At 40.3% G+C, this 26,944-nt stretch overlaps 1 protein-coding gene across 1 annotated transcript in view; it reads left to right on the top strand.

Moving 5' to 3' along the window:
• The window catches only part of csmd3b (CUB and Sushi multiple domains 3b), a 773,500-nt gene that overhangs the window by 637,234 nt on the left and 109,322 nt on the right, over positions 1-26,944 (top strand). The window contains exons 29-30 of the mRNA XM_042331884.1: positions 9,104-9,291; positions 10,640-10,834. Of these exons, the coding sequence (XP_042187818.1) occupies positions 9,104-9,291; positions 10,640-10,834 (383 nt within the window). The remainder of the gene's footprint in view (positions 1-9,103; positions 9,292-10,639; positions 10,835-26,944) is intronic.

Genomic DNA, 26,944 nt, shown 5'->3' with positions numbered 1-26,944 from the left:
AAGGATGTCAGAGTTTGTATCCACCTTATGCACAGAATTGATCTCATCAGTTGCCAATATAAGATCTTGCCTAAGAGCTTACCTTGACCGTCCACATCAGGCACTTATTTTTATTTGTATGCAACTTGACATTTGCAGTGCTGCTTCCGAAATAGGAACTAGTAGACTTTGAACTGGTTTGACAAACTTTGCAGGTTATGCTCCCTTTATAATAACAATAATCCTTGCATTTCATATACTGGCTTATCACATCTTCGAGACATCTTAAAGGTCTTCACAGAATATACTTAAGTGAATTGACTGTACAGTTTGTGGGCAAAATTTGGCAGCCAATTGTGCACAACAGTGTCCCACAAACAGTCATGGATTGAGTGACCAATTTTTAAATTATTTTTTTGAAGGACTTATTAGCCCTGAAAGCGATCCACCAATCGACTAACAACCAGGTTCCTACTTACTGCTAGGTAAATAGAGGCACGTGGAGTAAGAAAACTTACCCAACATTTTGTCCTGCTGGGGATCAAACCTAGGTCTCTCGCTTGTAAGGGGTGTGCTGTAACCACTGAGCTACAATACAACTGAATACTATAAGGTAATAAGTTTCCTCAATTGTACAATTATGTACAGTTGAGAAACTTTATTCCCCACTGCTATCTCACATACACTGACCGGTTAAGAATTTGTTGCGCAAGTAACAATGGGCATAAAATGTAGGCAGTATTGATTCATGTAATTATACCTGCAGACTACCCAACAATGTAGCCACTGGAGATTTCTTTAGGTTATTTCGTTCAAACAAATCCAGCAATTTACTCCATGAAATTTAAAATTGTTGGGTCATTGTATTGTATAAGGTTTCAAAGTATAATTACTGTACATTCCAAAAGTAGTGTTTGCTTGGCACTCCGGATCCTCTATTGTTTGTGGTACTCTCCAGAATTAGGCAAATAAGGATGGGTCCTTTCAGGGAGAGCACATTCAATTTCAATACATAGGAATTTCCACGTGTAGGAGGAATGCACGGAATTCTCAGTTTGGTTTGGATACTCTTGGATACTCCCTGCCAACCTGCCCGCTCCCTCCGTTCAGCGGGCTCCGGCCTACTCCATGTCTCCCGCCCTACCATCGGTTGCCAGGCTTTCAGCCTCTCTGCCCCCACACTATGGAATTCCATCCCACAGTCCTTTCACCTCGCTTCCTCCCTTGCCTCCTTCAAGGCCAGTCTCAAGACCCTCCTCTTCGATCGTGCCTTTGGTCACCCTCCCATCGTTCTGCCTTCCCTCACCCCTACCCCACCCTCCCTCATGCTCGGGTCCTGACCCCTGACTGTTCAGCGCTTTGGGACATCCTCCCGACGTGGAAGGCGCTCTATAAATGTAATTTTGTTTTTTGCTGTTGTTCCAATTAAAGCTGTTTCTTAAATGTGTTCTGATCTCTACCAGAGGTATAGGTCAGGACTCATTTGTGCAAAGAGCAAAATACTGCAAATTCTGGAAATCTAATTAGTGCAAATCTGTTTCAGATGTTGGTTACTTCTTCATGAATAAATATCTGATATGTGGTCTAAAATCACAACTTTAACCTTTTGTCCAATTGCTGAGCTATCTGAACATATTTTTCTGGGTTTATTTTCTCTATCAAACACCTTTAATAATGCCCTACATTAGTCTCTATCAAACTTAGTATCTTATACAGTTCTATAAGCTTCCAACATTTACCTTGTTCCTCATAGAACATACTTCCTACATCTCTATACATGTCAAATATCTTCCTGGTTTTTGCGTACCCTACCTCTGTTATCTCCTGCAACGTACTGTTCCTATTCCGTTCTCTTCCTGCTCGTTGCCCCACATCGGTGTAATATATCAATCAATCACCATAATTTGTGTATTTTGCTTGTCTTCTCTCTATTCCTCCTTTGTTCAAGTGATTTTATAATTATTATTTTTAATAATAATATTTATTATTATTATTTTATAATTGCATATTTATTTTACAGCAGGAAAAGGAGATTTTGTTGATGAGTTGAAGCTATACTGAGGATTGTCTGGGTAAAACCACTCATTATGTCACAGGCGCTTTTGCTGGCAGCCATACAACAGTGATGCTGGAACTCTTTTTAGATGCTGATGCCTTTGGTTCTTTGCTGAGTTGCTGGCAACATCGTTGTCAATAGGAGGTTGTGTTAGAGGACGAGGGGCAGCAACTGGAAGCCAGAGAATTCCCACAGTGGTGAATCAGCCATTAACCCTCAGATGCCATTGCTATCACACCTTGCCATAACCTGCTATCGTGCTTCACTGTAATGCGAGTTAGAGTTTCATGGATCTAACCCAAACTATAATATAGTTCTAAAATCGAAACAGGTTGTGGCATTAGAGAAGAGAAAGTTCTGCCAGTATCTCCTCAGACATAAAACAGTATTTAATAGACTGATAAGTTCCTATTCCCAGATATGGGTTTAATTTGAAATGTTTCTACTTACAAGTTCCTGGGCCATGTTGTGGTTTATTATTCACACAGAAGACTGAATCGTTGTATTCACAACTTGCTTTTAAGCTTCTTTTCACAAGTACTTCACTTGTTTGACATGTTTTAAAAATTCTCCCAGGAGGAAGCTTGGCAGTGCAACGAGTAGGAAAATTATCCTTGTATTCCTGGATTCCAGCCAGGCTGATGGGATGAAAGACTTTTCACTCTGTTGGTTGTAAGAGTGCTACTCAAAATATATTTTTACATTTGCATTTTATTTCATAGTTGGGCATAAAATCCACAGCTCAAAAATGCATGCACTGTGAAGGAAATTGGAACGGAGTCGGCAATCTCAGTCAGTGTTAATAATACTAATAATCTTGCATTTGACATAATAATAATAATTATAATCCTTGCATTTGATATAGCGCTTTTCACGTATTCTGAACGTCTCAAAGCGCTTCACAGAATATTCTGTAACGTGAATTGACTGTATTTTGTGGGCGAAACACGGAAGCCAGTTGCGCTCAGCAGTGTCTCAGAAACAGTCGTAGATTCAGTGACAAAATTATTATTGTTTTTCTTGAAGGATTATTATCCCCAGAAAAGCAAACCGCCAATCAACTAACAACCAGGTTCCTACTTACTGCTAGGTAAACAGAGGTGTGTGGAGTAAGGAAATTTGCACAACATTTTGCCCTGCCGAGAATAGAACCCAGGTCTCTCGCTTGCAAGGCGAGAGCTCTAACTACTAGGCTATAGGACTCCACATAGCTCCTTATCACACTGTTGTGTTGTCTCAAAGTGCTTCACTGAATATACTGTAAAGTGAATTGATTGCTAAACAGGGAGAGACTTAGGCTAGAGTGACAGGATTATATACTGTATAATATAATGATCTCCTAATCCCATATCAGCCTGTTTGCTCCCTCCTCTTGGTGAACACTGGCCTCTGTTTCAGGTCCCCCGCACTTCCCCCTCCACCATTGGCAGTCCGGCATTCAACATTTCTGTCCCCACTCTTAGAACTTTATCCTGCAATCCCTCTGCCTCAACACCTCTCTTGCCTCCTTCAAGTCCCATCTGAAGACCTTCCTCTTCGATCGTACCTTTATAATAATAATAATAACAATAATAATCCTTGCATTTCACATAGCGCTTTTCATGTCTTCTAGACGTCTCAAAGCGCTTCACACAATATACTGTAAAGTGAATTAACTGTATATTTGTGTGCGAAACGCAACAGCCAATTGCGCACAGCAGTGTCCCACAAACAGTCGTGGATTGAAAATGACCAATTTATTATTGTTTTTGTTTTTTTGGAGGGATTATTATTAGGCGTGTGGAGTAAGGAAACATTCCCAAGGTTTTGCCCTGCCTGGAATTGAACCCAGGTGTCTCGCTTGCAAGGCGAGTGCTCTAACCACTGAGCTACTTTGGTCACCCTCCCACCCTGAATCTCCCTGCGCTCCAACTCTCCTGACCCCAACTCCCAGTTCAGATCTTTCCGACGTGTAGGACCTATACAAGTGTAATTTGTTGTTGTATGTGGGAACAGAGAAACCCAGACAGAAAACATACATGCAGGAGAAAACTTTGAGGGGGTGGAGGGAGCAATCAGACCTGTAATCCCATCACCAAAGAGAGAATTGATCAGGTTGGGGGGGTGGTGGGGGGAAGGGAGAGATGCTGAGACTGGACTTCAATGTTACAGTGATATAATTAAAGGGGGTAATAATTCCGCCAAAATAATAATAATGATAAATTGGTCACTTTAATCCACAATTGTTTGTGGGATACTACTGTCCGCAATTTGCTGCCGCGTTTCGCCGACAAAATATACAGTCAATTGACTTTACAATATATTCTGTGAAGCGATATGAGACGTATCGAAGATGTGATCATCCGCTATGTCAAATGCAAGAATTATTATTATCATTTATTATATTGTGGGCGAAACAAGGCAGCCAATTACGCACAGCATCGTCCCACAAACCGTTGTGGATTCAGTAACTCCATTTTATTTGGAGTGTTAGCTGGTGAGTTTCGGAAATGCAGACTAAAGAAGCACTTGGAGGTCTGAAATTCCAGCCAGTCTTAACAAGTAATACCATTTTATCTTAAAATTAAAGTCCATGCAGCATTGTGAAAAATTTATAAAGTAGCAAACTGGTTACTTTTAAGAATCTTCAGATTCTCCTCAATTCTGTATGAGCTTACATTTCGAGGCAAAATGGTTTACGCAATGTTTAACTGAAATTTCAGCCTTCAGAGTATGTACCTTAGAGGTACCTTTACTCTCTATTCTCTATAAACAAATGTGTGTGAAGTAAGGAAACTTGCACAATGTTTCACACTGCTCAGGAGTTGAACCCAGGTCCTCTCGAGGCGAGGCGAGTGCTCCAAACACTAAGCTACAGGACTCCACTAATAATATTGTTTAATAATTTATGTACTTACAGCTCCTTGAAAGGAAGATGTCTATAAAACACTTCACAGGATTTACTGGAAAGTGTAGTGACTGGGTATTTTGTAGACAAACACATCAGCCAATTTGCACACAAGAACAGCAAAATTACATTTGTATAGCACCTTTCATGTCGGGAGGATGTCTCAAGGTGCTGGACAGTCAGTGTTTCGCACCCAAGCTGGGAGTCGGGATCGGGGAGGGTGGAGGGCAGGTGGGGAAGGAGGGTGATCAAAGGCACGGTCGAAGAGGAGGGTCTTGAGATGAGTCTTGAAGGAGGCAAGGGAGGGGCAAGGCAGAGGGACTGCGGCATGAAGTTCCAGAGGGTGGGGACAGAGTAGCAGAGGAGCAAGGCCATGGAGGGCTTTGAAGGTGAGGACCAGGATCTTCATCTGTATCTTCTGTGTGATGGGAAGGCAGTGTATTCGTGCAAGGATGGGGGTGATAGGTTCATTGAGCCTGGTGCGGGAGAGAACACGGGCTGCAGAGTTCTGGATGATCTGCAGCCTATGGAGGGAGGAGTTGGGGAGTCTGACAAGCAGAGAGTTTGCATAGTCAAGCCTGGATGTTACGAATGTGTGTATGAGGGTTTTGGCGGCCTGCAGTGTGAGTCAGTAGCTATGAATGACCAGTTTCCTCTAGGAACTTGTTGGCCAGGACATCGAGAGAAACTCCCTTCTCTTTTCAAATAGTGCAAATGGGATCTTAAATGATCATCTAAACAGGCAGACTCGATCTCAGTTTAATATCTTATCCAAAGGACAGCACTTCCAAAAATGCAGCTCTCACCCCCAGCACTCTATTGGAGTGTCAATATAGAGTATGAGTTCAAAGTCCCAAAGTAGGGCTTCAACTCGCAACCTCCGAACTCAGAATTGAGAGTACTAGCAACTGAGCCAGTCTGACACCTCACATCTATTTACCATCTGATGTGGTATTCTAACAATAATCTGCCTTTTAATCATTTTGTTAAAAACAAAAGACCCTGTCGTGTTTTAATGACACTTATATTATTTATAATGAGTAACAATTGAAGAATAAATTGCCTTTGTGTGGTTATTTTACATTTCGTCTTTCAGCCATGAATGTGTAATTTTATCTGGGGAATTGTTAGCCTGAACACAGAGAGAAACTCACTTTTCAAATATTACCAATAGGATCTTCAATGATAACCTAAACAGTTTAATATCTCATCCATAGGAGTGCACCTCCAACAATGTAGTGCTCCTCCAGCACTGTATTGGAATGTCAACTTAGACTATGAGCTCATATTTCCAAAGTAGGGCTCAAATCTTGGCCACACTTTAGCAAGAATCAACTTCACCAAGAAGTATAATTGGGTCACTGGTCTATCACCTTTTGCAGCCAAGCTACAAACAAACTCTGTTATATAGCTTTTTGAAGTGTGATGGAACACTTTAGGTTAGCACATGTTTGCATTCGACTTAAAGTGTGGCAGTCTAATGCGAACGTGCGCTAACCTGAAGTGTGATGAATTTGTTTTCTGATACTTCCTGTGTTAAGAAGATGGCTTCCAGGTTCCCATTGATGCCACTTCCTGTGTTCTGCACATGCACAGGAAACACCATTGACATCAACAGCACTTTGTGACAAAAGTGGAAACAGCAGCAACCTGATGTCCTAGAACAGGAATGTCCAACTTGCAGTTTGTGGGCTATATGACTACATGAGTAGTCCCCGCATGAGGAAAGGGGTCTTGTGTTGGTTAACTGGTGGGGGGGAAGATAATATCCATGAGAGCAATAAGGAACATCTCCAGTATAAGAGGAACAAACTGTAAGCAATTCCTGGAGAAGTTATGGTTCTTCAGTTGTTTGAAAGCAGATGTTGTTAGAATATACACTTTTTGTATACTGCTAGAATCATAATAGATGTTGTGAATGGGTTAACTTTTAAGTTAAGTGTGGAGGACAACTGGACTGACAGTCATGGGATAGGACACATCTGGTTTTCTCTGTTTTTGAAAGAATAACGGACAGGGGCAGGGGGTCACCTCTTATCAGTAAATGACAACAAGCCACAGAGGTAACGGTCCAAGGTACCGGTCGACGCAGGATCTTGACTTAGCAATAAGTCACTAGATTCTGACAGGGCCTGCCAAGCAACAGAAGGCAACCCTCAAGAATAGCAACTAATGAGCATGTTGCTTAAACTAGAGGACCCTGGTACCATCCCGGGATACTGATAAAAAATAACCAGTCACTTAAAAGGAATGTACTAATGATCCCACACCACAAAATAATGAGCACCAGGTACAGTCCTAAACTGATCAATCCTCTATCTTAGACAATTAGATAAAATAACAGGGGTCTTAAGGACAATTTGTATGTGTGTGAGGCACGTACACCCCATGAGGCACTCACGTACACCCAGCGTGATTTCGACCGGGTGATCTAATGTCCGCACCATGATTGGATGAACATTAGTATAAGAGTTCCAATAACTTTGTGTACGGGGCCGTCCCGGGTCATGGAAACAAGGATACGGGAGATGGGGCCGTCCCGGGTCGCGGAGACAAGGATATGGGAGATGGGGCCATCCTGGGCTGCGGAGACAAGGGTACGGAAATGGAAGACTGAGAGCTGGAAACACTAAGACTGAGGATATCAGATGGAAGATTGAAAGCTGTAAGCAAGAAGACTGAAAGCATGAAGAATCAAGCTTGTGTGCTGTAAAGACACAGTGTTGAACTCTTGAACTCGAGATATCTATAGTGGTGTTATTCTGTTATAAGATCTGTTGATTGTACTGGCCTTTGGTCTGACCTATCAAGATATTGGGGAATAACGAACGAATAATAATAAAACAGTCTGATATCTGGTTTAAGGAATTAACGTTATTTCCTTACAGATTTGGCTGATTTTATTTTCTAACAATGTCTCAAAGTGGATCTTATAGGGATATATAGGATTTTAGTGGAATTGCGAGTCATCTCAGAATAATACTTTCAGAAACACTCAGACAGCAGAACAAGAGGGCACAATTTTAGAGTTGTAAAGGGCAATTTCAGGACAGACATCAGGAAGCATTTTTTCCAAGAGAGCAAAACCACCATTTTCAGGAAGGTGAGGCCAGGAAGCTGGACCCATTTATTTTTAAAAAATCACTTGATGAGAGGATGGCTATTCTGGAAGGTTGAGATAAAATGAGTTGAAGGACTTCTTCATCTGAACTGATTTTGTGATATTATATGCTCTGGTGATTTGGATTTTAACCAACGACTTTAGTAACATTCAATGTCTAGGGCGATAAGGTTTTAGTGAATGAAAAAAACAAATATTTGAATCAATTATTTTCAGTCTCATTGGATCTGATGCTATGTCTAACAACAATCTAACTCTTATCTACAACTACTGAATAATCCTACATAGCTCAAAATATTAATTCCTTTAATACTGGGATCAAGAGAGAGGGAGATAAGAAGGGAGGGTGAGAGAGAGAGAAGAGTGGAAGTGAAAGGGTGGGAGAGTGTTTGGAGAGCAAGCAAGGGAGGGAGAGAGTGCAAAAGGCAGGAAAGAAGGGTTAGAGGAAGAAGGAAAGGGACAGAAAAGAGTGGAAGACTTGAATGCATAGAACACATTTATGATTTGATGTAAGGTGTGTACTGAACAAGCCCAGAGTAAGTTCATGCAGGGAATGACGTTAAATTAATGCATTCATCATGGATAACAGCAGGAAATTCCAGGTGGGCATTTATTCCAGCTCAAAGAATCTTCCTGTACTATATCTCAAACATTCTTGAGGGCAGGAGCCGAGAGTACTTATCCTCAGTTCCAAGTAGTGCTGTATTAATTTATTTTTTCACCTAATGGAATGGAGTTGGAGATTCACAACAAATTGCTAATTTGCAATTCAGATACAACTAAACTCATCATCATGATCGGTGGAAGCATTTTACTAGTTTAGATTACTGTGTGCAAGAGGGTTCAAGTAATAAGTATTTGTTTTCTTTCAACGAATGGCCAAAGAAAACCACAACAAGCGAGTTGAAAACACAAGGAGGCATTAAGCCTGTGGACACTGTTCAAATGCTTTGTTTGGAATGTATTCGGTAACAGATAGTTTATGGTGCTAAACCCCAGGGAGTTGCGAATATTGGAAAAGAATATCTCCTTGAGTTTGTGAACTTTCTCCTTTTTATAGTTTCAGCATGGAACCCAATTATGACTTCCTGTACCTGTACGATGGAGCAGACAGCAACAGCCCTCTGATTGGAAGCTTTCAGGACAATAAACTGCCTGATCGGATTGAGAGCGGTTTGAACACCATGCACTTGGCCTTTCGGAGCGATGGCTCTGTTAGCTTTTCAGGCTTCCACATAGAATATACAGGTGACTGCAATCGCTTTGACATTTTCCTTTGTTTTATTTTCAATTGTTAGCCCATTAAGATAATTAACAGCAATTTACATTTTTAGCACAATTCACGTGAAGTAATGTCTAGTAACCTAAAAAATGTTGTGCCATTGAAGTGTTGAAGCCAGCTGAAGTGAGGAAGATAAAATTAGACATTTTAAGATGAAGAATGAAAAATCCGGGAATTAGTTTGTATGCAATGATAATAATATTAGTCTAATCAATTAAACAGTAAGAGTCTATATTGTGGCAATGCAAAAATTGAGAATTGATCTGATGATGGTTCAGAGGAGGCATTGTGTGGCATCCAACTGAGTCATAGACACCAGGAAGGGGCCAGGTTACATCTCTGCACTAATTTTCAGTTAACTCCTCTGCCAATTCTTCCAAGTCTGTTTCCTCCTTACCTACCTGTCTACTGGCCTTTTGAGACTCTGCTGTATCTAAGGGCAGAAAAAGTTAAAGTCATGGAGAAAAATGTGTCTCGACTACATTGCCCTCCCTCATGACTTTTCAGTTCCATAATCTATCAATTCATAGAATCATAGAATTATACAGCACAGGAGGTCATTCGGCCCATTGGGCATGTGCCAGCTCTTTGAAAAGAGCTATCCAAATCAATCCCACTCTCCCGCTCTCTCCCCATAGCCCTGCAAACTTGTCCTCCCTAGGAATTGTGTTCCTTATATTGTGGATCAATTTTCTTCCCCTATTTTCTGCTTATTTTTATCTTTCAACCACTCTCTTGGGCTTTTTCTCTGCAATGGTTATGATAGTGTACATCTGCTCCTCCAGATTATCAGTTTGATGAATTGTCCACAGTTATGTGTTGAATAAATGAATTTTATTTCCTCAGTAAGTCCAGTGAAAGCTTCACCAAGTGGATCTGTTGCCAAGGAGGTATTCACCAAGGATCTAGTTTTCCCCTGTTTTGAAGTTCTATCAATATTTTTCTGGCGGAAGAAGAGAAAGGGGAACGTTTGATTCATATCAACACTTTTGCATTCAAATTGAAAGCTTGAAATGATCAATTTGCTCAAAACTTTCAATTCAAAGTGAAATGACCTGTTTTTCTCCAAGTGACGCATGCAATGCAGACTGTGTCAAAATAACTGGAAAAATATGTAATCCTGGTTCGGGCGATTTGCATCAGATTGCATTAAAAGGAAACAAAATTGTTTGTTATTTAAAGATGCCAATTGTTGATGCATGATACTCATTGAAGCTTGAATATTTTAATACAAAGCAAAGTTTGGAGTTCTAAGTAAATGCACAATAAATACAACACAAATATTAATTACTCTGATTGTTTTTGCCTGTTTAGCAAAATTACGAGAGTCATGTTTTGATCCTGGGAATATTATGAATGGCACCAGATTGGGAACTGATTTCAAGCTAGGATCAACAGTTACATATTACTGTGATGCGGGCTATGTTCTGCAAGGATATTCCACCCTTACGTGCATAATGGGAGATGATGGAAGACCTGGATGGAACAGAGCTTTGCCAAGTTGCCATGGTAAGATTCATTTGATTCTTAATGCTTTTGGTCTGGGTTTTAATGAAAAATGTTGAGACAACAGAAAACTGTAAAAAGCAGCCTGAACATCAAGGTATTCATCTTCATGTTCAAATTCCTCCACATCCTCGCCCCACCTGTGCGACCTCTTGCAATCATACTATCCAGTCAGTTGTTTTAAGTGCTTTGAGACATCCTCCCAACATGAAAGGCATTGTAATGGTAAATTGTTATTGTGTAATCCATATTATGTTTAAAAATCTTATTTTGCACAAATTTTATCACATATAAATCACATCAACACTGGTATAAACAATGGTGCAAATGATAATAATGAAAGTTGACATCAACTATTGTTAAAGCAAATGGGTTTTGGCAAATAAATGTTCTGCATTGTGCGAGTTGAAAATCAGCGACCACCTGTTTCCAGATTAAAAATGAGTTATAATTCAAAATGAAAAGAAATTACAATTAAAAAACAATACAAAATTCCACATTAGCACATTAGATTTGCTTAAGTGTCCAAGCTGAGAAAGCTTCATATATTATGAATGTCCTCACGAGTAAGACTGTGCTGGGATGTCCTGCCGACGTGAAAGGCGCTCTATAAGTGGAATCTTGTTGTTGTTGTTGTTGTTGCTGTATTGAGAAGGGAATTTCAATATAAAGAAGTAGTCCTTGAATTTGATGTCAAGGTGTTTTCTCAACGTCCGTTACAGGATTTACTGTGAAGTGTAGTCACTGTGTATCTGTAGATGAGCAGGGCATTAGTTAACTGTTAAGCAAGTCATGTTATACATCTTAAGGACATTTGACCATAAGTTAAAATAATAATAATTGTATTTGAATTTAAATGCCTTATTACATTGTTGAAACATTTCAAAGCATATCACAGGATTTAATGTAAAATGTGGTGATTGTATTTTGTAAGTGAACGCAGCAGCCAATTTGAAAAGAGTTGACCCTGTTTGGGGATCGTGCAAGGAACTTGCTACTGCCTCACACTATCTCCAAATCAGGTCAAGTCTTTATAATTCTTTATCTTTATCATTTACCTTTTGCCCTTGAAACCAGCTTTGGACTCTGCCTCTACCATATACTCGATAGGGCATTTCACATCCCTATAACAATGAGGGCAAATGATTGGCTTTTTTTTACAGGGTTTTCAATGCAGGGAAAAGGAACAAGACAAGGAGATTTGTGGAATACAAGAGATATACTTAAATACTGGAGGATAATGGATGTGATCTCAATTATCAAAGCAAGAGTAAAATGTGAACCAAATAAATGTACATCAATTAGGGGTTGGGAAAATGCTAAGAGCATTATACAAGATGCTACCAGTGCTCACCTAAACATTGCATAAGCCAGAAGTGGAGTTCCACATGATATTAGAAGCAATTCTTTGAGGGTTATAACTAAATTGAATGGACTCAGGCTGCCAATGGGATATAATTTTCTTGGAATTTCACCAAGAATTTCTATTATGTTTTGTATATAATGTCTTCAAGGTTAATTTAATTGATGACAAATTAATTTTGTGGATTGTAAATTGTCCTAGCAAGACGTAGGTGACAAATAGAAAATCTTCTGTGCCTAATAAAAGTTCAAGACTGTTTCCTGTTGTTTGGTGTGCTATTTATAAACAATATGGAACAGAGTACTTATATTATTGCAAAAAATGCTGACCGCTTGAAGCTGTGGGGTCAAAGAATGAATATAAGAGAGATTGATTACTTGAAAAATTCAAAAAGCAATATAGAATGGCAGGATGTTTTCATGAATAAGTGTTGGATTTTGATGTATTTTAGTGTCCTCCATGGTAAAAAAAAATTCCAGGAAGTAGCTGTTGTGAAGTCCTGTAGCTCAGTGATTAGAGCACTCACCTCATAAGTGAGATATCTGGGTTCAATTCCTGGCAGAGGGAAATGTTGGGCAAGTTTCCTTACTCCACATGCCTCTGTTTACCTAGCAGTAAGTAGGAACCTGGTTATTAGTTGATTGGCGGATTGCTTTTCTGGGGATAATAATCCTTAAAAAAATAATAATTTGGTCACTTAATCCATGACTGTTTGTGGGACACGGCTGTATGCAATTGGCTGCCGCATTTCGCCCACAAATACACAGTCAATTAATTTTATAGTATATTCTATGAAGCACTTTGAGACATATAGAAGACATGAAAAGCACTATATCAAATGCAAGGATTATTATTATTTATTTAACATGTTCATTATCTCCTGCTCATCTTCTTTTCCACCCATTTGAATCTCTTAGACCCCCATCCTGAAAAAACCTTCCACTGGACCCATCCCTCCTCTCCAACTACCGCCCCATCTCTAACCTCCCATTCCTCTCCAAGGTTTTGGAATGAGTCATCGCTTCCCAGCTCCGCTCCTTTCTCTCTCACTGTTTCCTCTTTGAACCCCTCCAATCCAGCTTCCGCGCTGCCCACAGCACGGAAACAGCCCTGAGCCCTGGTCAAAGTCACTAATGACATTCTGAACATCTGTGATCAGGGCTCCCTCTGCCTCCTTGTCCTCCTCGACCTCTCTGCCGCCTTCGACACTCTCGACCACTCCATTCTCATACACCGGCTCTCCTCCTTACTTGATGTTCACGGCCCTGCCCTTGCCTGGTTCCATTCCTATCTCTCTCACCTTCTCCACTTTATTGCCTCTAACGGTTTCTCCTCCAGTACCCGCACTGTCACGTCTGGCATCCTCCAGGGCTCTGTCCTTGGCCCTCTCCTCTTTAATATCTATATGCTCCTCCTTGGTGACATCATCCACAGACATGGGGTCAACTTCCATATGTATGCGGATGACACCCTATCTTTCTGCCTCCACCCTCAACTTCAGGATCACTGCTGTCCTGACAAACTGCCTGTCGTACATCAAGTCCTGAATGAGGGTAAACTTCCTACAGCTGAATATGAACAAGACTGAGGCCCTCTTGATTGGCTAGTGCCAGCGCCACAGCACCTCAGGCTCTGGCAGCCTCAACCTCCATGGTTGCACACTACAACTCACCAAGCCAGTTAGGAACCTAGGTGTCTTGTTCGACCCTCAACTGTCTTTTCTTCCCCGCATTCAAGCCATGACCCGCTCTGCCTTCCCTCACCTCCGTAACATTGCCTGACTCCGCCAGATGTCAAGAGTGTCATGAACAAGAGTTCATGCCTTCATCACTCCAGGCTCGACTATGCAAAAACTCTGCTTGTTGGCCTTCCCAACTCCTCCCTCCACAGGCTGCAGATAATCCAGAACTCTGCAGTCCGTGTCCTCTCCCGAACCAAACTCAGTGACCCCATCTCCCACACTCTCGTCCAACTCCATTGGCTCCCTATCCTTCAGAGGATCTAGTTCAAAATCCTGGTCCTCACCTACAAAGCCCTCAATGGTCTCTCCCCACCCTATCTCTGCAACTTTCTAAACCCTTACCAACCTGCTCACTCCCTCCGCTCAGCCGGCTCCAGTCTGCTCCACGTCCCCCAACCCACCCGCCCCACCATTGGCGGGAGAGCCTTCAGCCACTCTACCCCAGCCTCTGGAACTCCATCCCCCAATCACTCCGCCTCGTACCCTCCTTAGCCTCCTTCAAGTCCCGCCGCAAGACCCTCCTCTTCGACCATGCCATTGGTCACCCCCCTTCCCTTCCCCTCCCTTCTCCCCCCTGACCCCAACTCGGGTCTGAAATGCTGTACTCTGTCCAGCACTTTGGGACATTTTCCCGACGTGAAAGGCGCTATACAAATGTAATCTTGTTGTTGTTGTTAGACATTTTAAAGTCTTTCCTGACTATCCTCATACTGCTGTACTATTGAAAGATTCTTTTAAATTTAGCATACCATTCACCTCAATGTCTATTTCCAGTTCTTTCTTGGCTTCCCTAATCTCCTTTTTTGTTTGTTTATTTCTTCATGAACAAACAATCTAAAAGTTCAAGATTTCTAATTGTAAACATGGGAATAAGAGAGTGATCATGGTCCAAGTCTTTAAAATGCTGGCTTGGATAATGTAGATAATACGTAAGCAGGGAACTCTTTAACAGGAAAGTGAATGCAGCATGATAGGTTACAAGTTAAAAAAAGTCACAAGCCTCAATCAAGATGAGAGTTTAGCTTCATTTCTATAGTTCAATGGATTTGTGGAAAAATTCCCAGCGAGGCAATTAATGACATGCCGATTAATTCCTTGAAATAAACTAGATAAATTGCAAAACTCAGTTCGGGTGAAGAAGACCCCTCAGTCCATTTGATCTCATTCTTCCGTTGCCTTTGGTAAGGATAGAATTAAAATTTATAGTGATCACAAGCTAAGTTAAATACGACAGTTAAAAGTGAGTCAGAAATATATTTGAAGAATGGAAATGTAAAAGGACATAAGAGAATTTTTATTGTTTTGGTCAGATTCATATCTGATACATATTGAATGCTAGCATCCTGGAGTATCTAACCAGACAAAGATTCACATATGTATAATACGTACACATGTACATTTTCCTATGTCTAGAATGGAGTGTGCACTAGAGGAATGTACCCTGCCTTACCATATAACTTGCCATTGAAAGCACCATCTGTCAAGCTTCCTGCTGCTTGTTCAGCTAAGATCACTCTACCCATTTGGCTTTGCCTTGCAGGTTAATAGGATCTGAGTTGAAAGAATGCCTGCTCCTATTAGTATAGAGGAAAGAGAAAAATAACTAGAGTAGATGACTCCAAAGGACGAGCTAAAATGACACAGAATTACCGCCCATCTGAAATTCCTCCAAATCCGACACTTCATGGAAGATAATATTTATTGTACTGCTGGTGTCTTGGTAACATCATCTGTGCAAAGCTTGAATAATGGATATACTGTACTTATTTTCCTTAGGGAAAATTCTGAAAAAATCCAAAATATTCATCCATGTGGAGAAAGAGCAGAGAGTTTCGCAGAAATTTCTCTCAGATAAACTGATTGAGACATTGTGTGTGGTATGTGGGAAGGAAGATCTAATGACTATTTCCTGTCCAGGATATTGCGGGATATGTTGAAAATATTTAAGTTTATATTGCAGAATTATTATTTTTTACGTTTCTTGTGTTTGATTACCTATATGAAACAGTGGGGTTAATATTGCAATGCTTGATATCATAACTATTGCTGGTGATAATTATCACATGGATGTCGTAAATTTCCCTCAACAGTTTTTGTGTTGTAACTGTCCGATTTCAACACCTAAAAGCTCTAAAAGCAACAATTTGATAAATAGAAACTAGATACCAATTTATATGATTTCTTCATAATCTTTTAAATATTCCTTAGTTATTCCATCTAGCAAAGGATAAATCAGGAATTGATTATGCCCAGATATGTGCTTCCATGTTGGCCCATTGCCTACCTGCTTTCTTCTCCTCCCCTTTGATTACCTTCATGCTTGTCTTAAAGGGCATCTGCTAAACAGGTGTTTGTAAAACATGAAGGAGGGAATCCACCTGCTAGCTAAATTGTGCCAGAGCTCTACGGGTAGTCGATGAAGATGTTAGCAGTTTAAATGCTGCTTTGTCTGCACTGTTATAGATGTCAACAAACCATGCTGTCATCTTCTCAGGAGAGTGAGTTATGTCCAGGATATGGGTTTTAGATTCTATTTTTATTAGTATTAAATTATTCTGTACAGTTCTCCACAGAAAGAACACTGTTGTTGTAAACATACATATGTGTGAAATCTTGCATAAAACTTTGAAACAGATAACCGTTCCACTTTCCCAGTATGCGCACTGTAATTCAATGAAGACAAATGGTTCATGAGTCAATCATAAATCGTATACAGCAAGTAGCAAACTATCCATTGAACCCACCCCCTTGTATTTTGTATACGCATATTCATGCTCACATTGACTAACAATCCTCCAGATAAAATTAGTCATTCACTTGATGGCTATTTGTGGGACATTGCTGTGTGCCAATTGGCTGTCACATTCACTCTCAAAACACACAGGTACTACAATGTAAAATAGTTTGAAACATTCTTCTGGTGTGAAAGGTACTATATCAAATATAAAAAAATTACAGTAATATAATTCACAGAGTATTATACTGAAATATTACTCTGCATTCTGTGACAGAGATACCGATGATATTCAGCAAAGAATTTTGAACAATTCTGGTTGTATGATTTAATTCTAGCAAAAGTTGAGGATCAACATAAAACGTAGCTTAAGTTGCATGTGTGTGTTTTAACTCGGTCTTACTCGTATACCATTACATGTCAATCATGACACTTGACAGCAATTACTCATGAAGCGCATTGTGATCTACGATATAGGCACTGTATCAAATACAAAAATTATTTTAGACATAGAGGTTTATTATGTGCGCTGTGTAAATTTCTCTGCACCTCCTCTAACCCAGATAGATAAATCAAATCAGAATAATGGATACGTCAGTATAATAATAATAATAATAATAATAACCCTTGCATCTGATATAGTGCTTTTCACATCTTCTAGACGTCTCAAAGCGCTTCATAGAATATACTATAAAGTCAATTGACTGTAGATTTGTAGGCGAAATGGGGCAGCCAATTGTGCACAGCAGTGTCCAACAAACTGTTGTGGATTAAAGAGACCAATTTTATTATTTTTTTCTTGAGGAATCCAAGGACATGGCAAAGGCCTTACAAAGAGAGTTTCCTGGGATATGCAGGCAGTGCAAACTAATTTTGTCTCTAGTCCCTGAAGAAAGCCTAGAAATCCGAGAACATTTAAACAAACATTATTTGTGTTATTATAAAGCCAATCACATAACTAGCTCTTTGATAACGGTAAAAAAAATTATACCAGTTAGTAGAGTACTGTACTCAAGTTAAGCTTTACATGCAAAGAGTTCTTCTTAGATATCAGTAAGATAGATTGAGGGTCTTGGAGCACTGACAATGGAAGAATTTGACGCTCAGCTGGGAGAAACAGGAGGTGACCACAGGCACAATTGAAGATGAAAGTCTTGAGGTACGAGGTACAAAGATGAGTAAAGAGGGGGCAAGGTGGAGGGATTGAGCCAGAGAGTTGCAAGGTTTGAGCATAGTAGCTAAAGCACGAATGTGGAGCATAGGGGTCGGGGGGAGTGCAGGATCCTGAGCCAGCCGATCAAAGAATGTAGTTAGACAGGTGGGATGTAAATTATTTCTTTGTTTCGTATGCGGGTAGGTAATAAGTGTGGTGCCTCTGGGGTCTATACTGCGACACCTCCTCTTCCTCTATACATTAATGACTTGGATTTGCAGACTTTTCTAGCTCACAGTTAATTTTAGAAGATATAAGATGGTTAATTTTGGAAATGACACAGAGTTGGGGGAATTGTAGAATCAGAGGAGGCAGCTAAGGTCTTACAAAGAGTGCTTGCTGGAATATGCACATGGGTTGATACAGATAAATATACCAATTTCGCTGGGAAAAGGACTGTATGGATCACAGAAAATTTTCCAAGGGGAAGCTGAAAGAGATCTAGGGATGTTAGTTTACTTATCACTCACCATGTGAAAATAATGCAAGGCTGCAATATCCAAGAGGTAAACAGATGCTGTTCAGTTGAGTTCAGATCCCCAGACATTAAACTCAGAGGAACCTTATAGAGGTGTGTAAAATTTAAAATGGGATTCGAAAAAAATGCTGAACAATACTTTAGATTGTAACAAGACAATAGGACAAGATGAAAAGGTTTAGTGTGCAATATCAGGACAGACATCAGGAAATGTTTCTAATTAAGGGTAATTAATGACAGGAATAGGTTCCCAGGACCCTGGCCTCACTTAAAAAATGAGTTTGATGATTTGATGGGATGGAAGGGTGGTTGTTCTGGAGGATTAGATCAAATGGACGGAAATGTCTTCTTCTGAACCAATCTTGTGATTGATATGTGGCCCTTAAATAGCATCAATGATCACAGACTTATCATCCATACAAAAACAACAGAAAATTACATTAAATAGCACCCTTCATATAGGATGACATCTAGGATAACTTCACAAATACAGGGTTAGAAAACAAGCAGTAGAGAAGTGGGAGATGACCATCAATTCAGTTGAAGAGATAGATTTTTAGGTGTGATTTAAAGAGAGATTGTGAGGTGTACGACAAAGGGGTAGAGGGATGCAATTTCAGAGGTAAGGATTGGAGCAACTGTATATACAGAAGTATAGGATGACTGCAGGTTTATTTGGCAGCTCTGAACTTCATCTTTACCTACATCAACAGGAAAAAAAAGATGTCAATAGGATGTCAGAAGATAATCAAACAGAATATAGAAAGTACAGAGGAGAACTGAAAAAGGAAATAAATAAAATAAAATTTAACTTAGAAAAATATGGATTAATAAAGGACAGTCAATATGGATCTATTAAATGCAAATCATGTCTAACAAACCTGATAGAGTTTATTGATGAAATAAAGGAGAGGGTGGATGAAGATAGTGCAGTTGATGTAGTGTATATGGATTTTCAAAAGATTTTTGATAAAATGCCACATAAGAGACTTGTAAGCAAAATAGAAGCCCACGGTATGAAAGGGACAGTGGCAGCATGGATACAGAACTGGCTGGGGGACAGAAAGCAGAGATTATGGTGAACAGTTATTTTTCTGACTGGGGGAAGTGTGCAGTGTGGTTCCATGGGGTCAGTATTGGGACCACAGCTGTTTTTGATCTATATAAATGATCTGGACTTGGGTATAGGGAGTACAATTTCCAAGTTTGCAAAGCATACTAAGCTGGGAAAAGTAGTAAACAGTGAGGAGGATAGTAGCAGACTGCAAATGGACATAGACACACTGGTAAAATGGGCAGACAATTGGCAGATAAAGTTTAATGTGGAGAAATGCAAGTGATGCACTTTGGGAGGAAGAATGAGGAGCAGTATCAGCTAGATGGTACAATCTTAAAGGGGGTGAAGGAACAGAGAGACCTGGGGGTTCATATAAGTAAATATTTGAAGGTGGCAGGACAGGTAGAAAAACCTGTTAAAAAAGCATACTTGATACTAGGCTTTATAAATAGGGGCATAGAATACAAAAGTCAGGAAGTTATGATGAACCTTTATAAAACACTGATTAAGCCTCATCTAGAGTGCTTGGTTCAGTTCGGGGCACCACAATTTAGGAAGAATGTCAAGGCATTGGAGGGTGCAAAGGAGATTTACCAGGGTGGTACCAGAAATGAGGGACTTCAGTTATCAGGCAAGGCGAGAGAAGGTAGGATTATTCTCCTTGGAGCAGAGAAGGTTAAGAGGAACCTTAATAGACATTTTCAAAGTTATGAGGGGATTCGATAGGGTGAACAAGAAGAAACTATTTCCACTGGCGGGGGGGCGTCGGTAACCCGAGGACACCAAATTAAAATAGTTGTTAAAAGAAACAGGGGAGTGAGGAGAAATGTTTTCACAGAGTGAGTTGTTCGGATCTGGAATGCATTGCCTGAAAAGATGGTGGAAGCTGATTCAATGACAACTTTTAAGAGAAAAGTAGATAGATATTTGGGGAGGACAAGTTTGCAAGGCTATGGGAAGAGAGTGGCAGAGTAGGATTGAATTGGATAGCTCTTTACAAAGAGCTGGCACAGACACGATGGGCTGAATGTCCTCCTTCTGTGCTGTATAATTCTATGATTCTATGATGTGTCTTTATTATGCATAATAAGGCTGTGTCTTTATTATGTATTAGAACCTTCAGTTGCTTCATCAATCAAATGACAAGCATTATTTTATGTTTGGAATTGTGAAATAGTATGGATTAAAAATAGATTCTGTGCTTTCAACATTGGAAAGAGCTCTCATATGCCTTTTGGGAAAAGTGACTCTGAACAACTTCTGGCAAATCGTTTTATTTAGCATGTTACAATAGTCTTTTGAATTTAATTTTGGAAATTGTGTCAGTTTTAAAGTGCAAATTTCAATCTGCATTTGCACGATAGACTCGCTTTTATTGATTTGGAAGAAAATAAATTGCGGGAAAAATGCAGCTTATACATTATTTGTGAATATACAGCCAAATATTAATTAGATTGTGGATTTGAAAGAATCATGAATTAATCAGGTAAAGATTTAGAAATAAAGGTCATAATTATCAAAGGCAAATTAAAATAATGAGTTCCTATGACTGAAAACTCTGAATTGAATTTAAGTGTTGATTCTTTCAAACACAGATGAGATCGTTTTCTTTTCGGAAATAACATTATGGGATATAGTACATAGGTAGTTTGGGACATATGTGCATGCGACAGCCAGGATGATGGAACGCGAACTAGATGGACCTTTGTCTTTTTTCGTCTAGCGTTTCTTATGCTCTTATGATACTTTAATCTTAGTATTTGCTTTTAATATTGATAACTAAATGTATTCCTAATACCTTACCAAAAAGTACATATATACAGTAATGCCAACCCTTCAAAACGAATCTCACATTTTCCCCTGCTCGAAACAAGGTTTATTTTTGCATGATGGAGGTCTATAATACTGGATTTTTAAAAGAATTTTGAAATCAGGAATCCGCATTGTGTTAATGGGACATTTCTTCACTGAAAGTTTCCCCTCTAACCCTCAGGAATTACACTGACACAATTGATTACTGAAGCGGGCGACCCATGGATTGATGCAAATTATAATACTATTCCTTTTCAAAAATGTACATTTTGAAAGTACAATGGAATCTTTAATGTCCACTTGAACAGATAGATGGGATCTTGGTTTAATCCAAAGGCTGCCACCTCCAGCAATATAGCCCAGCCCCAACACTGCACTGGGGTATCAGCCTGGACTGTGAGCTAGAAAAGTACTTTTACATTTGGCTTAACGAAGTTCTAAGGTACAATTTCCAAGTACTTAATGTTGATTTTCTGCAAGTTTTCCGAAGGATATTCCATGTGTCTTGTCTGCTACAGACTTTTTAAAATGGATAAAAGCTGTCACTGTGCATCAAAATGTGTGTTAGTCTGCCATAACCCTAGCGGGAAACAACACACATACTTTTACATAGACAAGGTTTACATTTATTACAAATGTCAAGTAGTGGATATCTTTTGGGATATTTTGACCAGACATTGTTTTTGGGGAATTTGTCATTGACTTTCTTTATGGTGTCTGCCCATCGGGGATTATACACTGTACTATATTATCATTTTTGCCCTTCCATTCATTGCCAAATAAGTCATTGCAATGTCACTATCCTTGCAATTTGCCCCTGGAGAGCACACGTTGAAAAACATCTGAAATGTGCTTACACTCAGTAGAATGCCACAAGTTGTCCAAAAGTTACCAAAGAGGATTGCTTAAAAATAGGTTAAGAGTTAATAGTTCATACTCCACTGCAATAAGCAACATACTCACTCTACAATGTATACTGTGTGTCTCTATAGGTCAATGTATATACTGTTTACACAAGTTCAATGTGTGTATTGTATACACATGATCAACAACAACAACAAATTTATATAGCGCCTTTCATGGGGTGGGTAGAGTCTTGGAGCGTTTGACAGTGTCAAAGTTTGACCCCGCGCCAGGGGGAGAGGGAGGAGCGGGGTGACCGTAAGCACAATCAAAAAGGAAGGTCTTAAGGCATGTACTGTGTACACATGATGCATGTGTGTATGATCTTGCCTAGTGTGCACAGCATTCGTCTCACAAGAGACCTGGGTTTGATTCCCGACAGGGTGAAACGTTGGGCAAGTGTCCTTATTCCACACGCCTCTATTTACCTAAGTGTAAGTAGGAACACAATTATTAATCAATTGGCAGATCGCTTTCCTGGGTTTAATAATTCCTTCAAAAAAAATAATAAATGGGTCACTTAATACACGACTGTTTGTGGGACACTGCTGTGTGCAATTGGCTAATGTGTTTCGCCCACAAAATATACAGTCAATTCACTTTACAGTATATTCTGAGAAGTTCTTTGAGATGTCTCAAAGATGTGATAATGCGCTATATCAAATGCAAGGATTGTTATTATTATGTATGTACTGTACACACATGATCAATGTGCGTACTGTGTACACATGAGGGCAATGCATTTTTTGTAAGCCCAAGGGCAGTGTATGTATGCCTGAGGTTAACCTGGAAATCATTACTATTCATCTTAAAAAAAAACATCTTCACCATCAATTTATGCAACACAGCAATGGATAAAGATCACAAGAGCAGTCTGAATGAAGAGGGCCCTACAAGCGGTTAATCTCATCCTCCAGAATGCCACCCAGCTGTCCTCCCACTACAACATTAATCAGTTTCTGATTTGCCAGGATCCTTTCGTACAGATAGTTTACATTTACATTTTCCTTCTAATAATTAATTCCATTCCTTTTCATTCTATTCCAATCAAGTTAATGGGTCTGTAGTCCCCAGATATCTCACTTTCTTGAATTCAGGAACCACATTTGCAAGATATAGTTCATCTGACCCGGGGGCTTTGTTTACTTTAATTAAATGTCAAAGTCTAAAAGCTGACACAATATGTGGTACATGTTGGGTGCAAATTTTTTTTAGTGTACATCCTGATTTAAAAAAAATGCCTCCAGGAGATTTAAATAATAAAGATCCTTACATTTAATAAAGCACCTTATCACAGCACTAACACATCTCAACGAGCTTCATAGGATTTTACTGTAAAGGTGTAATGATTACATGTGTACAACAATGACAATATACCTTCATACGGTGCCTATCACATCAGGAGGATGTCTCAAAAGGGCTTGACACACCTGCCTGAGCTGAGGGGGCAGGAGTTCCAGAGGTGGGGGGAAGCAGAGGGAAAGGTAACCGAAAGAATAGTCTAAGTCAAACAAAAGAAAAAGAACAACAAATTACACTTGTATAGCACCCTTCACATTGGAAAGACATTTCAGGGCGGTGGACATTGAAGGGTTTTTGAACCCAAGCTGGGAGTTGGGGTCAAAGGGGAGGAGGGCAGGATGAAGTGGGAGGCTGGCCGAAGGCACAGTCAAAGAGGAAAGTCTTCAGATGGCACTTGAAGGAGGCAAGAGAGGAGGTGAGGCAGAGGGATTGCAGGATAGAGTTCCAGAATGTGGGGGCAGAGATGCTGAATGCCCGACCGCCGACGGTGGGCAGGAAGTACAGGGGACCTGAGGCAGAGGGAGTGGGCAGACTGATATGGGGTTATGAGATCGGAGAGGTATGGGGGAGCAAGACCGTGAAGGGCCTTGAAGGTAAGAATGAGAGTTTTGTACTTGATTCTCTGAAGGATGGGGAGCCAGCAAAGCCGAGCAAGAACGGGGGTGATAGGTTCCTGGACCCTGGTGCAGGAGTGGACACAAGCTGCAGAGTTCTGTATCATCTGCAAAAGGGGAAAGGTTTTCACATGCACGGCCAGTTTGTAGAAATAGAAGAAAAATGCTTATTTAGTCACATATTTAGTTACTTTTTGTTCAAACTTTTGCTTTTTTCAACTTCAAAATGTACAGAACCAGTCAGTCCAGAGACATCAAAATATTTATGTCCTTTCTGGCAATCGATGGATCAGCCTTATTGAAGTCTCACTTAGGGGACTTGGTTAAGTACTTTCTGAAAAAAATCAAATAGTTTGTTACTACTGGAGAACTATCATCCATTGTTTTAGTTACCATCTCAAAGAATTTGATCAATTTGACCATTGCTTCTAAATCTAGGCTGACAACTCCTATAGCAAGCATACTCTTTGAAGAATTCATTTGAATTGTAAGATTTGTGAACGAAATGGGACACAGTCAGAAATTTGATCTGAAACTGACTTTGTCTTCCATTAACTCACCAGGATACATATTATTCAGCCATGGGAGGAAAAAAGGAAAAGCGATTAATCTTGAGTCAGTATTGAGCAACACTGCCAGAAAGACAAAATTATCTTACTGCTAAAGGTTGATGTTTCATAGTTATTTGCATTCCATAACAGTGGATAGACTTTCAGATCAAAATCATAATGATCTTTGCATTTGATATTGCGCGTTCTATGTTGGGAGGACAAAGTGTCAAACTGTTTCACAGGATTTATTGAGAAGTGCCCTGCTTGTATTTTGTATGATAATGAGGCAGCCATTTTGCACATAGCAATGTCCCACAAACAGCCACAAAGTTAATGACTAATTTTATCTTGGAGATTTTGAAAAGTGCCATAGCATCTTTAATATCTACCTGAACAGGCAGACACGATCTTGCTTTACTATCTGATATAAAGAATGGCACCTCTGGCAATACAGATTTCCTTCAGCATTACACTGCAGTATTCGACTTTAAGAGCTCAAAGTCCCGATGTGGGGCTTGATCCTGCAATCTTCTGCTTCAGAGGAGAGAGTCCTACCAACTGAACCAGGCTGACACCTCTAGATGAAAAGCACGGGCTAATACATTATTTAAACCTTTCTTCATCCAATCAGTTTACTAAGGATGTTCAGATAATCATTTTTTTTGGAAAAGGTGATGTATTATCAACTGACTGAAATGATGTGCCAATATTATACATTAGTAATGAGTTACAGCACAGGAATTACTTTCAAGAAATTGTGACATCTTGTGGCAAATATTAGCTTCTGCACCAGCTAATTACTGTTTTCTCAGTAAATAAAATATAGGGACTCTGTCAAGATATTGCTTTAACCTGAAAGTGAGTGTGTACTTTTAAAGTAAAGATTAAGATTTAAATAATATCCTCATCCTTGCGTTTAAACCCCAACATGTCACCAACCCACCTATGCGACCTGTTACACCCTTACCAAGCTTGCAAGTCTGTCTGTTTAGTGAACACCGGCCCTTCGCAAGCTGGCACTTCCTTATCTCTCCACCTTGCCCTCTCCCTACATCACTACCCTTGCCCAATCTACTCCACTATCAATGGGTGAGCTTTCAGCCATTTTGCCCCTACTATCTAGGACTCCACCAGCGTCCCTCCACCTCATCCCATCCCTCCTCACTCTTAAAACGTACCTTAAGACGTTTCTTTTCAACCATGATGTTGATCACATTTCCCCCTACCTTCCTCAGCTATGTCCTCCCTCCCCCCCGAAACCCCAGTGCTGTGTTGCAATTGGCCCTGTTCAGCACTTTGAGAGTCCTCCTGATGTGAAAGGTGTTATGTAACTGCTATTGAAAAGCAATTCCTTCATCGCTTCAAATGAACACAACATTAAAAATCCACATCTAATCAGAGATATTTAATATTCTGCATTTTACTCCATTGTGTGCACCTGTCTATCTCTGAGACGATGGCTCCCTCTTCTTATATTCCTGGACCTCTCCACTGCATTCGACCCAGTCGACCATACCATCCTCTTCTACTGCCTCTACTCCTTCATCCATCCTAGTGGGACCGCACTCGCATGGTTCGATTCCTACTTAACCAATAGCCAGCACTTCATCTCAGCAAATATTTTTTCTTCTGTGTGGATCCCTTAGGCTCCATTCTTGCCACCCTCCTCCCTCTTATCTATATGCTCCCTCTTGGCGATGTCATCCGCAGACATGAGGTAAACTTCCGTATGTATGCAGACGATACACACATCTACTTCGCTTCCTCCAGCTGTGACTCCTAGTCCACCGATATTCTGTCAGCTTGTCTAACAGACATCCACGCCTTCGTCACCTCCTGCCTCGACTATTCAAACGCCCTGCTCACCAGTCTCCCCTACTCCTCTATTCACAAAATTCAACTCATTCAAAACTCCGCTGCCTGAATTCTCACACGCACTAAACTCCATTATCCCAGTCCTTCTCAAACTTCATTGGCTCCCTGTCACAAAATGGATCGATTTCAAGATCCTCATTCTTGTATTTAAATCCCTTCACAAGCTGGCACTCCCCTATCTCTCCACCTTGCCCTCTCCCTACATCACTACCCGTTGCCTCTGCTCAACTGGCTCCGGCCTCCTCCTTGTCCCTCGGATGCTCCACCTCAGCATCGTTGGCCAAGCTTTCCGCTACTATGCCCTGAAGCTGTGGAACTCTCTCTCTCTCAATCCCTTCACCTTGTCCCCTCTCTCCCCATTTTCAGGATGCGCTTGATGACCTTCCTCTTCGACCGTGCCTACAGTCACCTTCCCCCGGCTCGGCATCAGGCTCTGCCACTGTTAAGCGCTCCAAGATGTTGTCCGGTGT

The sequence above is a fragment of the Callorhinchus milii genome, unplaced genomic scaffold (genome assembly GCF_018977255.1).
Source record: "Callorhinchus milii isolate IMCB2004 unplaced genomic scaffold, IMCB_Cmil_1.0 Scaffold2, whole genome shotgun sequence".
Classification (NCBI taxonomy): domain Eukaryota; kingdom Metazoa; phylum Chordata; class Chondrichthyes; order Chimaeriformes; family Callorhinchidae; genus Callorhinchus; species Callorhinchus milii.
Note: the sequence above shows the minus strand (reverse complement) of the source record. Positions and strands in the feature narration are given on the sequence as shown.